The sequence below is a fragment of the Capra hircus genome, chromosome 28 (genome assembly GCF_001704415.2).
Source record: "Capra hircus breed San Clemente chromosome 28, ASM170441v1, whole genome shotgun sequence".
NCBI lineage: Eukaryota > Metazoa > Chordata > Mammalia > Artiodactyla > Bovidae > Capra > Capra hircus.
The window spans coordinates 29,945,752-29,959,023 of record NC_030835.1 but is presented as its reverse complement, the minus strand read 5'-3'; the positions used below and the strand labels follow the sequence as shown (position 1 = coordinate 29,959,023).

The following is a 13,272-nucleotide window of genomic DNA, read 5'->3' as shown; positions in this document are numbered from 1 at the left end:
ATCATATGTTTGCTGAATGACCAAAAAGAACCAGATATGGATTAGCCAGGAGGCAACAAAAACTGAGGTTGGAGCAAGATATCAACAGCATTTTAATTAAAGCTTTAGGTCCTAATTCACAACTTCAACACTAAGAAAAAGCAGCTAGCTGCTTTTGCACACCAGACTCCATTTTTTCTTAATTAAAAAAAAAAAAGTTTAAAACTAGAAACAGAGGTTACCATGGGCTGGAGGTAGGAGGGAAATGAAGAGCTACTGTTTAATGTAAACAGTTTCTGCTTGGGATGTTGAAAAAGCTCTGGAAATGCATAGTGGTGATGGTGGCACAGCAATGTAAATGTAACTAATGTCACCAAATCGCACACTTAAAAATGGTCCAAGGGGCAACACTTATATTGTGTACATATTACAACCAAAAAAATGTCATTGTATCCTCAGTACTTCAAAATAATAAGCTGTATGCACTCAAGGTTTAAAATGATGTGAAACAGTTAATAACGTTTTTCAAAAGACATGGCATTTTACCAGGTAGTTACCTGGACTGAAAGAACTCCACACTGCTACTTTATAGCATATACACTTAAAATTGTACTCTTTGGTTAACAAAGACGTTAAAATCATCTAGCCGATTTTTTTTTCTCTCAAATTTTTGTGTTTCTATAATCAGAGGTTACTAAACGAAGCAGAGACACAATGTTTTGACTCTTAGCAAATGTCTTTGTTTAGATAAATTAAGGCCTGCCTAGTGAAGAACCCAAAAAAAAAAAAAAAATCTCAATAGAATAAGTTATTACTTGAGTTAGCGTACTAAGATAACTGGAAAAAAAAAATTGTTTCTATGCAAATAACTTCATAAATTGAGAAGCTCTTTCTATAATTAAAACACCAAATAATTTTTCTCTCAGGACTATTTTAGCTTTTCTAATTCAGTCTCAAAATCCTTGACTGCCCAAGACTCTGTTCACTAGTGAAATAAACACATGAAGGGTTTCATGCAGGTAGTAGATTTCTAAGAACTTTCCTTAGCTCACTCTTAGTCCATGCTGTTTTCATTCTTTCACTTTCCTCTTTCCTTCTATGGAAAACTTTTTTGAATTATGAGCTATGTCTGTCTGGCTGAATATCCCAGCTCTGCTCCTCAGTACCGAATGGCCTCATCTGATCCCAAGTGGCCCGAGATGCCCCGGAGGGTGTTAACCCGCTCACTCGGGACACACACCTGGCACCCATGGAGGCTGGTCTGATCTGGAGCAGATGCGTGCAAGATTAGCCCATCCATCAACACTGCTTTTTTTTTTTTTTTTTACAAAACTGGAGTTTGCAACTGCCATAAACTAGTATATCTAATCCATTTTAGCCTTAAGAAGTCTTTGTTTTCACAGTTTCCATTAAAGATTTAAGAAATTTGGTCTATCCAATAATGTCTGTGTAAGGAAAGTGGATAGGCCCCAGAGTGTAATAGGAATAGATGAAAAAACCACCTAGATAATTTCTGTCTATGGGCAGATGTAAATTATGAAATTAAAAACATCACTGACATTTCTTTTCAATCATCACCACATTAAAAGAAAATTAAAAACAAACAAAAAGCCTTTCAGTGCCACCTGGACACAGACAAATTGAGCAACAGTTCTCTCCATCGCTGCCTTACAAAATAAACTCTAAGCTAATTAAACTGTGAGTGAATATGACACATTGTTTCCCTTCAAGATATTCACCAAAAGAGATGAACTTCATTTTGGAAGATGGAAGCTAAGCCAGCCCTCCCTGGAACCTTGGCACCAGTCAGCCTGGACCGCCTTTCTGGCTTCCACTTGTATGTTGGTTATTTCCGCACCTCACAACTCTCTGGGCTGCAAAGTGCTGGAGAGGGAAGGCCAGTTCTCTCTGCTCTGAATTCCCTGCCACAACCAGCCAGGGCCAAGCTGAACACCAGTCAAGTGCAATCCTGCTGGAGAAGCCCTTACATTCCTTCTGGGTATTTTGGAGTATCTGACACCCAGTAGGCAGTTCCCAAGTACTTGTATCCTGCCTGTTGTAGGCTATATTTATGACACACCGTTCTGTGCCTTACTGAAGAGGTGAAAATTTCCCAGCATTAAACAAGTGAGTATGAAAATGAATTTTAAGCACTAATCTGCACCCTACGCCTCAGATCTAGGGATGAATAATAATAAGGGGGTGAATTCATTCTAAACAGCCATCAAACTATTAATCCTTTGTTAGCTCTCCCTAAAAGAGAACACCTACACAAAGTGACATTTGCAATTTATGAGTTGGAGCACTGGGATAAAATCTATAGCTGTGGGCTTGACAAGCATAAAAGGTAAGAAAATTTGATAGCCTTGGGGAGGTAGGAAGAGTCTGCAAGTTAATACTTCTCCAAGATCCTGACTATTAGAAATACTTTCCAGAGCATTTGTTTCCCTGTCAGGGAAATTTCAACCACCACTGAGCAGGAACACCCTGAACCTGTGATCACCAGCTCGGACGATCGTTCAATCCATCTATTAATAAAAGCAACTAACTGCCTATGATTGAAAACAAAAAGCAACACCTAACCACTGAGGGACAAAGTACATGAGGAAACAAAGAAGGTGACCTTACTCCTTCCTCAACCTGGCTGTATGAATCTAAAGGCTCAGATTAGCATTTCTAGGAGTAAATGCTGCAATGCACGATTTGAAGAAGAAGAAAACAAGAATGCAAGTATACATTGTGTGACACAATCAGTTCAGTTCAGTCGCTCAGTCGTGTCCGACTTTTTGTGACCCCATGAATTGCAGCACGCCAGGCCTCCCTGTCCATCACCAACTCCCAGAGTTTACCCAAACTCATGTCCATCGAGTCGGTGATGCCATGCAGCCATCTCATCCTCTGTCATCCCCTTCTCCTCCCGCCCCCAATCCCTCCCAGCATCAGGGTCTTTTCCAATGAGTCTGCTCTTTGCATGAGGTGGCCAAAGTACCGGAGTTTCAGCTTTAGGATCAGTCCTTCCAAAGAACACCCAGGAATGATCTCCTTCAGAATGGACTGGTTGGATCTCCTTGCAGTCCAAGGGACTCTCAAGAGTCTTCTCCAGCACCACAGTTCAAAAGCAGCAATTCTTTGGCGCTCAGCTTTCTTCACAGTCCAACTTTCACATCCATACATGACTACTGGAAAAGCCATAGCCTTAACTAGACGGACCTTTGTTGGCAAAGTAATGTCTCTGCTTTTGAATATGCTGTCTAGGTTGGTCATAACTTTTCTTCCAAGGTGTAAGCATCTTTTAATTTCATGGCTGCAATCACCATCTGCAGTGATTTTGGAGCCCCCAAAAATAAAGTCTGACACTGTTTCCACTGTTTCCGCCTCTATTTCCCATGAACTGATGGGACCAGATGCCATGATCATAGTTTTCTGAATGTTGAGCTTTAAGCCAAGTTTTTCACTCTCCTCTTTCACTTTCATCAAGAGGCTTTTTAGTTCCTTCCCCAAATCCACTCTGCAAGCCACACGTGGAAATCCACCAGGATTCAACAAATCTCACCATCCTGTTTGCAGATACTGCCCCAGTTGGAGCTTCAGGTGCCTGCTATTTGCACTGATACCTCCTCTCCGTGATGGCCCACAGGTTGTTTTCCAGAAGCAGCCATGGGGCATTTCAACAGCAAATAAGGTTATGAGGAATGCCTGGAGTGACCTGTCACCATCAACAAGACAGAAGTGGCAAATCTGAACCCCTCCAACAGAGCCACTTTCTCCCCTAAGCCTTGCTCAAACAACCCTTGGAAAAGTGAACCCAAAGACACTGTGTCCCCTTTTAGAGGTGAAAACATATCATGAATGCCTAGGTATGAGCTCCAAGGTTGCCTACAATATCACCCATAACCAGAAGGCAAAGGTTTGGGACACACTAATTGAGGCGGTCCCCCAAAGTAGACAGTGTATCCATTCATCCATACAAGGATGAAGATGGTGTTTGCTGTTGTTGCTGACACAGTTAGGAGAGCAGCTCTAGGAGCACAAGGATTGGAGACAGTCTTGGCTCCCTCACCCAGGAGAAAACAAAACAAATCCTCACCACTTAATGCCTCTGAGGTCAGCCCAACATACCCTTGAGTGTCTACTGCATGCCAGGCACCAAAGAATGGAAGTGAACAAGGCAAATTCTGCTCCCAAAGGGGAGACCTACATGCTGGGGGCCTGGAGAGGAAGCGGTCTCACGAATGGGCAACTAACCCAGCGTGTGGCTGGCAGAGAGGCAGTACAGTGCACACTGAGGCCAGAAGGAAGTACAGTCTGTTTGGATTCACAAGTTGAAGGGTAGGGAAGGACATTTAAGGGCAAGGAGGTACGTCTTAGAGAAGCCAGAGAAACCTACTGAGATTCAGGAGCCAGTAGTTCAGCAGAGTGAGAGCTTTGAGAATGTGAGGGGTGTGTCGCTGAAGCAAGCAGGGGCCAGATCACAGAGAGCCTGGTAAACCACAAAAAGTTCACCTGGAGCCAGAGGGCAATGGAAGCCATTGAAAGTCTGAGCAAGCAACAGTCCCTTCAGATTTCTGCTCCAGACCAGTGTCTCTGGTCTTGAACAAAAGTCACCACAAACCAGATACTGGTGATTCTCTGAACTGTTCCCCATCCTCAGCAAAATAAATAAAAGCACTAGAAAAGACTGTCTTGACCTCCTCTACACTTTTATAGGGCTTTTTAAAAAATCAAATACAAAGAGAATATATGAAACACACGGAAGAAATCTAAGAATAGCCTCTGTAAGAAGGCTGGATTTGTGTATAATCAGACCTAACTGTGAGGTCATACTTTTCTCAAAGTTGCATCTAAAGTTGGGTGCTTTCACTAGAATCTAAAGGGGGGGAAAAAAAGCAAGGAAAAAAAAAAGTCACACACTACCCCTTTTTATAAGGGCGATGTTGCTCTGACAGCTTCATAATCTGCCAAAACAAAGTCTTAAGAAATGGAAAATAGTCTATTGGGCTTCCAGAGTAAATAATCCGAAATCCACAACATTAACTATATGGTGGCTTTTATTGGTTAATGAAATTGTTACACTGTGGATATTTAAAATAGCCAAGTTTTCTAATCTAAATGCAATACCAACACATTTTTCTTCTATAACTTCAGAAGATCTTTGTATTCCTCTATTTCCCTCAACTTCTATAATGAAAGACTAATTTTATAGATAGAAAAAGATACTTAAATTCTAGTAATTTGTCATGGGCCTTTACTTCCGAACCAAACACATGGCAAAGGTCTGAGCTGGTCCAGAAAACACACCTTGGTGAGCTAGCATCCCAGGAATAAGACCCTGCTTATACTTAGAGAAACTAGTCCAGAACTTAGAAGCCATTCAATTATTGCCCACAATTACATTTCAACTTCTCAGAGACCACGACCCCTGGATTCCTCTCACTATGTTGACTCAGATAATCTCCTATTACATTTTAACCCACAGGACAAGTTAGAAAGATCAAGCCTAACATCTAAAAGCTACTCAACAGTGTAACTGAGCATTTTTTGTTTTGTTTTGTTTGTTTATTTTCTCCACTCCAAAGAAGAAGTTATGATTGATAATCAGCAGTCTGGCTCCACTGCTGATTTACTGGGAGAAACTGGATAATCACTCAAAACATTCCATTCCACCACTAACCCAAATAAAACACACCAGGGGAAAGCTGTGGCAGTGGACACTTGTAGACAAGGATGAAGGACCTTGTACAGTTGATTCTTCCCCACAGATGATGTTTACCTGGAGAATACAGACCACAAAACCGATCATTTATTAAAAGGGTAGCTTGACTAGAATAAGTACCTACAAGTACCTACAAAAAGACAGAAATGACTGCTGGTTAAGAACTTCTATTGGCCTTTGGACTTGGCTTAAAAAATGAGGGCCCAATAATGAGATATCACTACACACTTACTAGGATGGACAAAATCCAAGACAGGTAACACCCAAATGCTAGCAAGGATGTGGAGCAACAGGAACTCTCATCAGTGCTGGTGGGCAAAATGGTACAATCACTCCAAAAAGTTTGGCAGTTTCTTAACAAAATGAAAATACTCTCACCCTACTACCAGCAATTAGCTCCTCCCTACTTATCCAAATGAGCAGAAACCTTCTGTCTACCCCAAAATGTGCACACAGAAGTTTACTGCAGGTTTATTCCTAACTGCCAAAACTTGGAAGCCACCAAGTCAAGTCCTTCAGTAGTTAAATGGATAAGTAAGCTGCGGTACAGCCAAACAAAGAAATATCATTGGATGTTAAAAGGAAAGGAGGGACTTCCCTGGTGGTCCCGTGGTTAAGAATCCACCTTCCAATGCACAGGACGTGGGTTCAATCCTTGGTCAGGGAACTAAGTTCCCACATGCTGCAGGGCAACTAAGCCTGCACCTCAACTCGGGAAGCCTACGTGCTGCAACAAAGACTCAGTGCAGCCGAAAAAGAAAACAGAAATGAGCTATCAGGCCATGCAGAAACAGGGAGGAAACTCAGATGCACCTTACTAAGTGAAAGAAGTCCATCTGAAAAGGCTACAGACTGTATAATTCCAACTATATGACTTTCTGGAAAAGGCAAAACTATGCTTTTGGCCACCTGGCATGAAGAACTGACTCACTGGAAAAGACCCTGATGCTGGGAAAGACTGAAGGCAGGAGGAGAAGGGGATGACAGAAGATGAGATGGTTGGATGGCATCACTGACACCACGGACATGAGTCTGAGCAAGCTCCAGGAGTTGGTGATGGACAGGGAAGCCTGGCCTTCTGCAGTTCATGGGGTTGCAGAGAGTCGGATAAAACTGAGCAACTGAACTGATGGAAGACAGAAAAAAGATTGGTTGGTGGCCAGGGGTTAGTGAGGGACGAAAAGGCTGAGCACGGGGGATGTTTATGGCACTGGACCTGCTCTGTACACTATCATGGTGCTACAAGTCATTGTACACTTGCCCAATCCCATAGAATGTGCAATACCAAGAGTGAACCCTGTAGACTTTGGGTGATTATGTTGCTTCAATGTTGGTTCATCGGTTGTATCAAATGTACCATTCAGGTAGGAGATGTTGATAATGGAGGAGGGGAAGAAGGGCCGGAGTATTTAGGAAATCCTGGTATCTTCTGCTTAAGTTTGCTGCTAACCTAAAACTACCCCACCCCCAAAAAAAGCAACACCTCTCTCTTCCCAGGGTGTAGCTGATCAGCAAGGTACCTTGTTGAATATGTTCAAGGAAAAGACATCCACAATCACCTTCTGTGCTCAAAAATATTAAAGTTAATATCATAATTAGAGGAACTAGTAAGAGACATGAAGACAAATACAGGATTCTGGTACCATCTTCTCTTCAAATAAAATTAGTGAGAAATCTACCAAGGCCTTCACTTAACTGAATATTTAAGTCTTTTCACAAACTTCCTAGATTGCTAGCAGCAAACTTCGTGCAGCTTAACCTTGACACAGACTATGGCACAGTGTTGTTCAGTGGAATCCTTACATCCACAGACTTACTTCATGTAGTCACACACATTTTTCCTCCCAAATTACAAACCCTAAAGGTCAAACCCACTCACCACAATCTGTGTCCTAAGTCAGTCAACTCCAACAGAACCCTCAAAGGAATCTCTCCTCTGCATTTGCCTAACACCTGCCAAGTATTAGGGAACTCAATAAACCACAAGCGCTTTTTATTTATCTCCCTGAATATATTCATCAGAGATTAAAGAATGGAGAGGCTTCTGGTACCTATAGGCTGTCATCCAAAACAATTTTAAAATTTGACTCAGTGAGGCCGCAAAAGTTTTCACAAAGCATATTTGGTGAGATGTCAGTTTTAGTTGAGGGAAGTTCGAAGGAAGCCACCACCTCGCACAACTCTTCATGCCAAGTGTTCAGTGGCCTGTGATCTTACACACCAGGAATGAATGTGTCTGTGTACAATTTACAGACCTACTTTTAATATGGTCAAGTGTCAAACAGCTAACCTTTTCATAGTCTCTCCACCCCGCCATCCTCCTTCCCAAACAAAAACAGCCTGAATTGCACACAGTATGCAAGAAGCCAGAGATTCCATTTTATGCAAGTTTTACAACTTTTGGTGGTTCACATTCTCCAAGAGACCAGACTCACCCTCTCCTTCACTAACTCCAATCTTAAATAAACTGCTTCCACCAACTTCCCCCTCTTTTCAAACCTCCACTCACCAAAGACATCTCTCTCAGCCAATAAGGCTCCAGAAGAGGCTTGGAAGTGGCTGCCTCTGCAAATTCCTCCCCATCCTACCAAAAGGGCACTTCAAGAACTTTACAGTCTGAATATTGCTCCAATGCCATTCGCCAGAGCTGGATCGGAGCATGCGGGGTGTCTTTCAGCAATGTCTTTTCAGCAATTTAGGCTGCCCATCCCAATGAAACTTTGGTGAAAACCTGCTTTCTAAGCAAATTCAGAATGCCATCCAGTCCCCAAGAGCAAGCCAGCACAGGGCGGGGTTGGGGGCGGGGGGCGGCGGTGGATACACACAGTCCATCCTCCACTGAAGACTTTTTTTCTGGTACAGGGGCATCCTAAACTTGCCGCATTTCCTTTGCAGAGTTGTGATCTTCCATCGATTCCCGAATGCACGATTTTTTCTCCATCTGAGGGTTCAACCTAATCAGCTATTGTGGAGTAACTATGGCAATTCATCTCCTTGCTTTCTTGACATTTTCCTCTCTCCTCCTGGCTGGGAAACTGTTTTGATCTCAACAGGGTTGCCTGTATGGGGATTCTGCATGCTAATGATGTGGCTAGCCGGCAGGGATAGTAGGTGAGGGCACACGCTGTACTTTTCCCAGTTATGTTTCGCCTCATCACAGCTAATAGTGGCCTTTCTAAAGGCCTGCTACACGAGAAGGGAGACCTACACACCTAATCTTATCCTCTTTGGGGGAGCCTCCGGGGACCAGGTGGAAACAGAACAGACAGCCCGTACTCCCATCAAGTATCTAGACGCCGAACCAAAATATCCCCCAGACAGACACTCCACCGCCAAGGAACCAAACACACGCAACACACACACACACACACACACACACACACACACACACACCAAAAAACAACAACTCCCTCTTGATCGGCGAGGGAGTCAGTCGATCCCCTCCACCCTGGTTTCAGCCGGTCCAGGCTTCATACCCTTCGCTCCGTCCAAGCCAGGATAAGATGCTGCATTATCCCAGCAGTACACGGCCTCCGCCACCCCCCACCCAGGGAAAGGACTTCCAATGGAGGTGGGAGCATCAGCTCCGGTACCCGCCCTTCCCTCTCGATCCTGGCCAGAAAAACTGCACTTCCCGGATTCCCGGCCACTCTCTCCCGCCCCCTCCCCGGGCGATCCAGCTAGCGCCGTCCTGATGCCAACCAAGTGCCCAGCCCAGCTGCACACTCCCCGCAGCCCGCGGCCAAGCCCCCGGAACAGGCCCCGGCTTCCTGCCTCTCCCTCAGCCTAGGACTCCCCGATTCTGGACGCACCCCTCAAGCAAACTAGGACTGAAAAAGTCCCACCCCGCCCCCCCACCCCCGCCAGCCACGCCGCCAGCTTCCAGCTCCTCCCGGAGGAGCCTCCTCCCCCAGGGGCGACAAGGGAACGTCGGTGGGGCGGGGGAGGGGGGGGGTCCCAGCAGCCTCCTCCCCGACCCCGCGAGGGGCCTGGACCCCGGGGAGGGCAGACCCGCGCCGCTCCGAAGGACACCTCCCACTCCCTCCACCCTCTGGGGCCGGCGGGTCTTGGCAGCGAGTGTGCTCGCTGCAGGTCATCGGAAGCCTCGAAGAGCCCGGGGGCTGCCCTGGGTCGGGAGGCAGCATCTCCCAGGGGCGGGCGGAGGTCAGCACCGCGGCGCACCCCGGGGGGGCACTCACGATGGTCACGCTGGCTTTGCGCAGGTCGCGGTTCTCCTCCTGCAGCGCCTTGCACTTGAGTTTGTAGGTCTCCAGCTCGATCTTGAGCACCTTGTTCTCCTGCTGCAGCGAGGCCAGGCGGTTGGTGAGCTCCTCCAGGCGGAACGGCGAGATGACAATGCCCCCCGACTTCCCACCGCCGCCGCCTCCCCCGCCGCCACCGCCGCCGCCGCCGCCCGAGGTCGACGAGCAAGACGACTGCATGGCGGCCGAGCTACCGCTGTTGCCCCCCGCCCCGTCCGTGTCGCTCTCGCTCGCGCTGTCCGCCATGGCCGCGGCAGGCTGGGGAGACGCGGAGGAGGAGGAGCAGGGAGGCGGCGGCGGCGAAGGCTGGGCTGCGAATGAGTGGGCGCCGGGGCGAGCACAGGGGAGCGCCGAGCTGGGCGCCTGGCACCAAGGCGCAGACTCGGAGCGGCGGCGAGAGAAAGAGAGGGAGCTTCCCGCTGCCAAGGGACCTCCTCTGCCAGAGAACAGAGACCCCGCCCGGGCTCGGGCAGTATTGCACTGGGGCTCGCTCCAGCCGGGCCTGGCGCGCTCGCTAGGCCGCTCGGCTAAGCCGGCGGAAAGCTCCGAGACTCGCCCGCCGCCGCCCTCCCGGCGTCCGCCGGCGGGCTGGGGACGCGCTGGCCGGACCCGGGCGGGAAAGCCAGGCCAGCCTCCGCACCAGCCGCTCGCCAACCGCACGTGTTCTGAGGGAGGGCCTCCCAGCCCCCTGACCTAAGCCCGTGGCCGCCCAGCCTCTTCCGGGCTCGCGCCCGCTCCTGGGAAAAAGAAACCTAATGCCCCACTAGCCTCGCAGGTGCTGGGGACACGTGGAAAGGTCGGCCCGGCTCGGGCATCCAGCCCCCGCCGACTCCGTGGCCCCATCTTCCGCTGACCGTGTGTGCTCCTGTCTCCCTCTGTCTGTTTCAAACAGACACGCAGCCCTTTTAGTTTGATCTCTCAGTGAGCTTGCCTGGGAAGCTTCGGATAGCGCTCACAGAACAGAAAGTTCCCCTGCAAGGAGCGGAGGAGGGCGACGAGACAGGAGCCACAGGTTAACCTCGTTAAGAAAAAATCTGCAGAAGAGACACACCGCCCTCTTTACTCCTCCTAATAATCCCATAAAGCACCCTGCGCTCAATTGTCTAAACAAGGTGCAAGGTTTTTCTTTTCTCTCTGCATTTTGCAGACAATGCCAGGACCTGTTGGGCAATAGGATTAAGACAGTAACATTTATCTAATCCAAAAAGAAAAAAAAGACAATTTTTGTGGATTAAAACATCTCTTTTAAGTGCCAGTTTTCCAAAGCAACTGCAGGCAGAGCATTCTGCTATACGAATAGTGATAAACGCAAGTGGGAATGCAACATAACCATCATTTTCTTTCCCATCATCTTGCCCACTCCTAGAAAACTTAAGTAGGTCAAAACTAAACACAGATTAATTATGTTGGTGGTCTAATTCGGGGTTCTAGTTTTAAAGCATAAATAGTTCAGAATCAAAACTTGCATTTCCTTTTCTCCGCTCCCAAACAAAGGCTTACAGGAAATTGGCCCAGCAGGTGAGATGATTCTTAACACTTTACACTGTTGACACAAAACAGCTTTCACTTATGTATGAAAATCAGAAAATGAAACCGACCAGACTAGTTTTATTACCCAAGCTTAGGCAACAGAACAAACATACGGAAACAAAACGTAGAGGGAAAATAGGGTGAAGTTTTTTCTGTTGCTTTGAACTTTGGGGAAAGTTTATAATGTGTTAGGAAGGATAAAGAAGTGGCTTTAATGATTTTTATTTCAGCTCCTCCATTATCTTTAAAACTAAATTTAGCCTAATAATTACAGTTATTCAATGGCTAATGAAAACTGGTACCCAGGAATAAAGTGAAACCTCCAAGTGTTCCAAATGACATCATCCTTTACCAAGATGGCTGCTTTCTGGCAGCCGGCTCCAAAATGCCAACCACAATTAAACCCCAAATTTCTAATTATTTTTTAGTCTAATACTAAGGACTTCTGAATTAGTCACTGTTGGTGTAGCAGGAACAACAACAAAAAAAGAGTCGACTTTGCTCTTCAGAAACATTCAGCCAATGTAAATAACTGTTAGAAGTGACCAGTTTAATTTTCACTGAAACTTGCTCTTCTCTTTGACTTTTCCTTTTGGGAATCTGCTAGAGGAGACAAACAGCTCATTAAACTGGAAACAGCTTCTGGAAAACTCACTTGCTGGGTGAAATGGAGGAGTAAAGCTAGCGGGGAGCAGCACCACAGGGGGAAACCCAGACTTAACATTCTTTCCACTTTATCCAGCACTGTGATAGAATCTTTTAAGAGGCAGTCTGGCTTCCATTCTTCACAAGTTTCCATTGTTCCCTATCCCATAGTATCTTAAAGTTTCCACCTCTAGGGCTTACTTAGAAACACTCAGGAGACAAGTTGCCTTTCTCTTAGCTTTATCACCAACTGCATTCAAAGAGAGGACCTTAACTGCTACCAGTCAGCAGAGGGGTGGGGTTTAAAGGGCTTGATTTTCTTAAAGGGCCCACAGTTACTGTAATTTAAAATGGATTGGGTTTTGAATTGGATTTGGAGGAACACTGCATTTTGACATGATACTCACAGGCAGTAACTGTGTTTAGAAGGCCTTAGGGAGAAAGTCATCTTCTAAAGCTTCCCTGCTGATACAGATGGGAATAAACTGGAGAGTATTTTTTCACTGTGGTTTTTATTGTTATTGCAAAGCAGAAGCATGTCTAATTTTCTACTTCTTGTAAAAGTGGTTCCCCTTATAAACAGACCATTTATCACAACATTGGTTCAGTAATAGGATTACAATGAAAACACTAGTTACGAAACCAATAATATCATTATAAAACTTTTTCTCAGCTTTCCTGGGGAAATGAATCAAAAGAATAAATGGTAGTATGTGTTGCCTGAAGGAAGAAGAAACAAATACAGACCATCAGTTCCACTGGACAAATAAGATTTACCTTTGTCCAAAATGCAAGCTGCAAAAATATAACAACAAAGAAAAAGAATACATATAGTCTAATTGCAAGGTACAATGTCTCTTTGTCTAATGCCATTTATTCAGCTGATTTACTCTGTGGCCTTGGAATGTTCAATAATAAAGTTAAGGGACTTCCCTGGTGGTCTAGTGGTTAAGAATCCACCTTCCAGTGCTGCGGGTTCAGCCTTAGTCACAGAATTAATACCCCATCTGCAACTGAGTCTGCGCACTGCAGTGAAGAATCTGCATGCTGCGGCAAAGACCCAGTCCGGCCTAAATAAATAAATAAATTTTTAAATTTTAAAAAATAATAATAAAGTTAATCACTGGTGATTTTTAATTTTTA

At 45.7% G+C, this 13,272-nt stretch overlaps 1 protein-coding gene across 1 annotated transcript in view; it reads right to left on the bottom strand.

Moving 5' to 3' along the window:
• The window catches only part of CCDC6 (coiled-coil domain containing 6), a 111,091-nt gene extending 100,661 nt beyond the window's left edge, over window positions 1-10,430 (bottom strand). Inside the window, exon 1 of the mRNA XM_018042380.1 lies at window positions 9,892-10,430. Within this exon, the coding sequence (XP_017897869.1) occupies window positions 9,892-10,200 (309 nt within the window). The 5' untranslated portion in view covers window positions 10,201-10,430. The remainder of the gene's footprint in view (window positions 1-9,891) is intronic.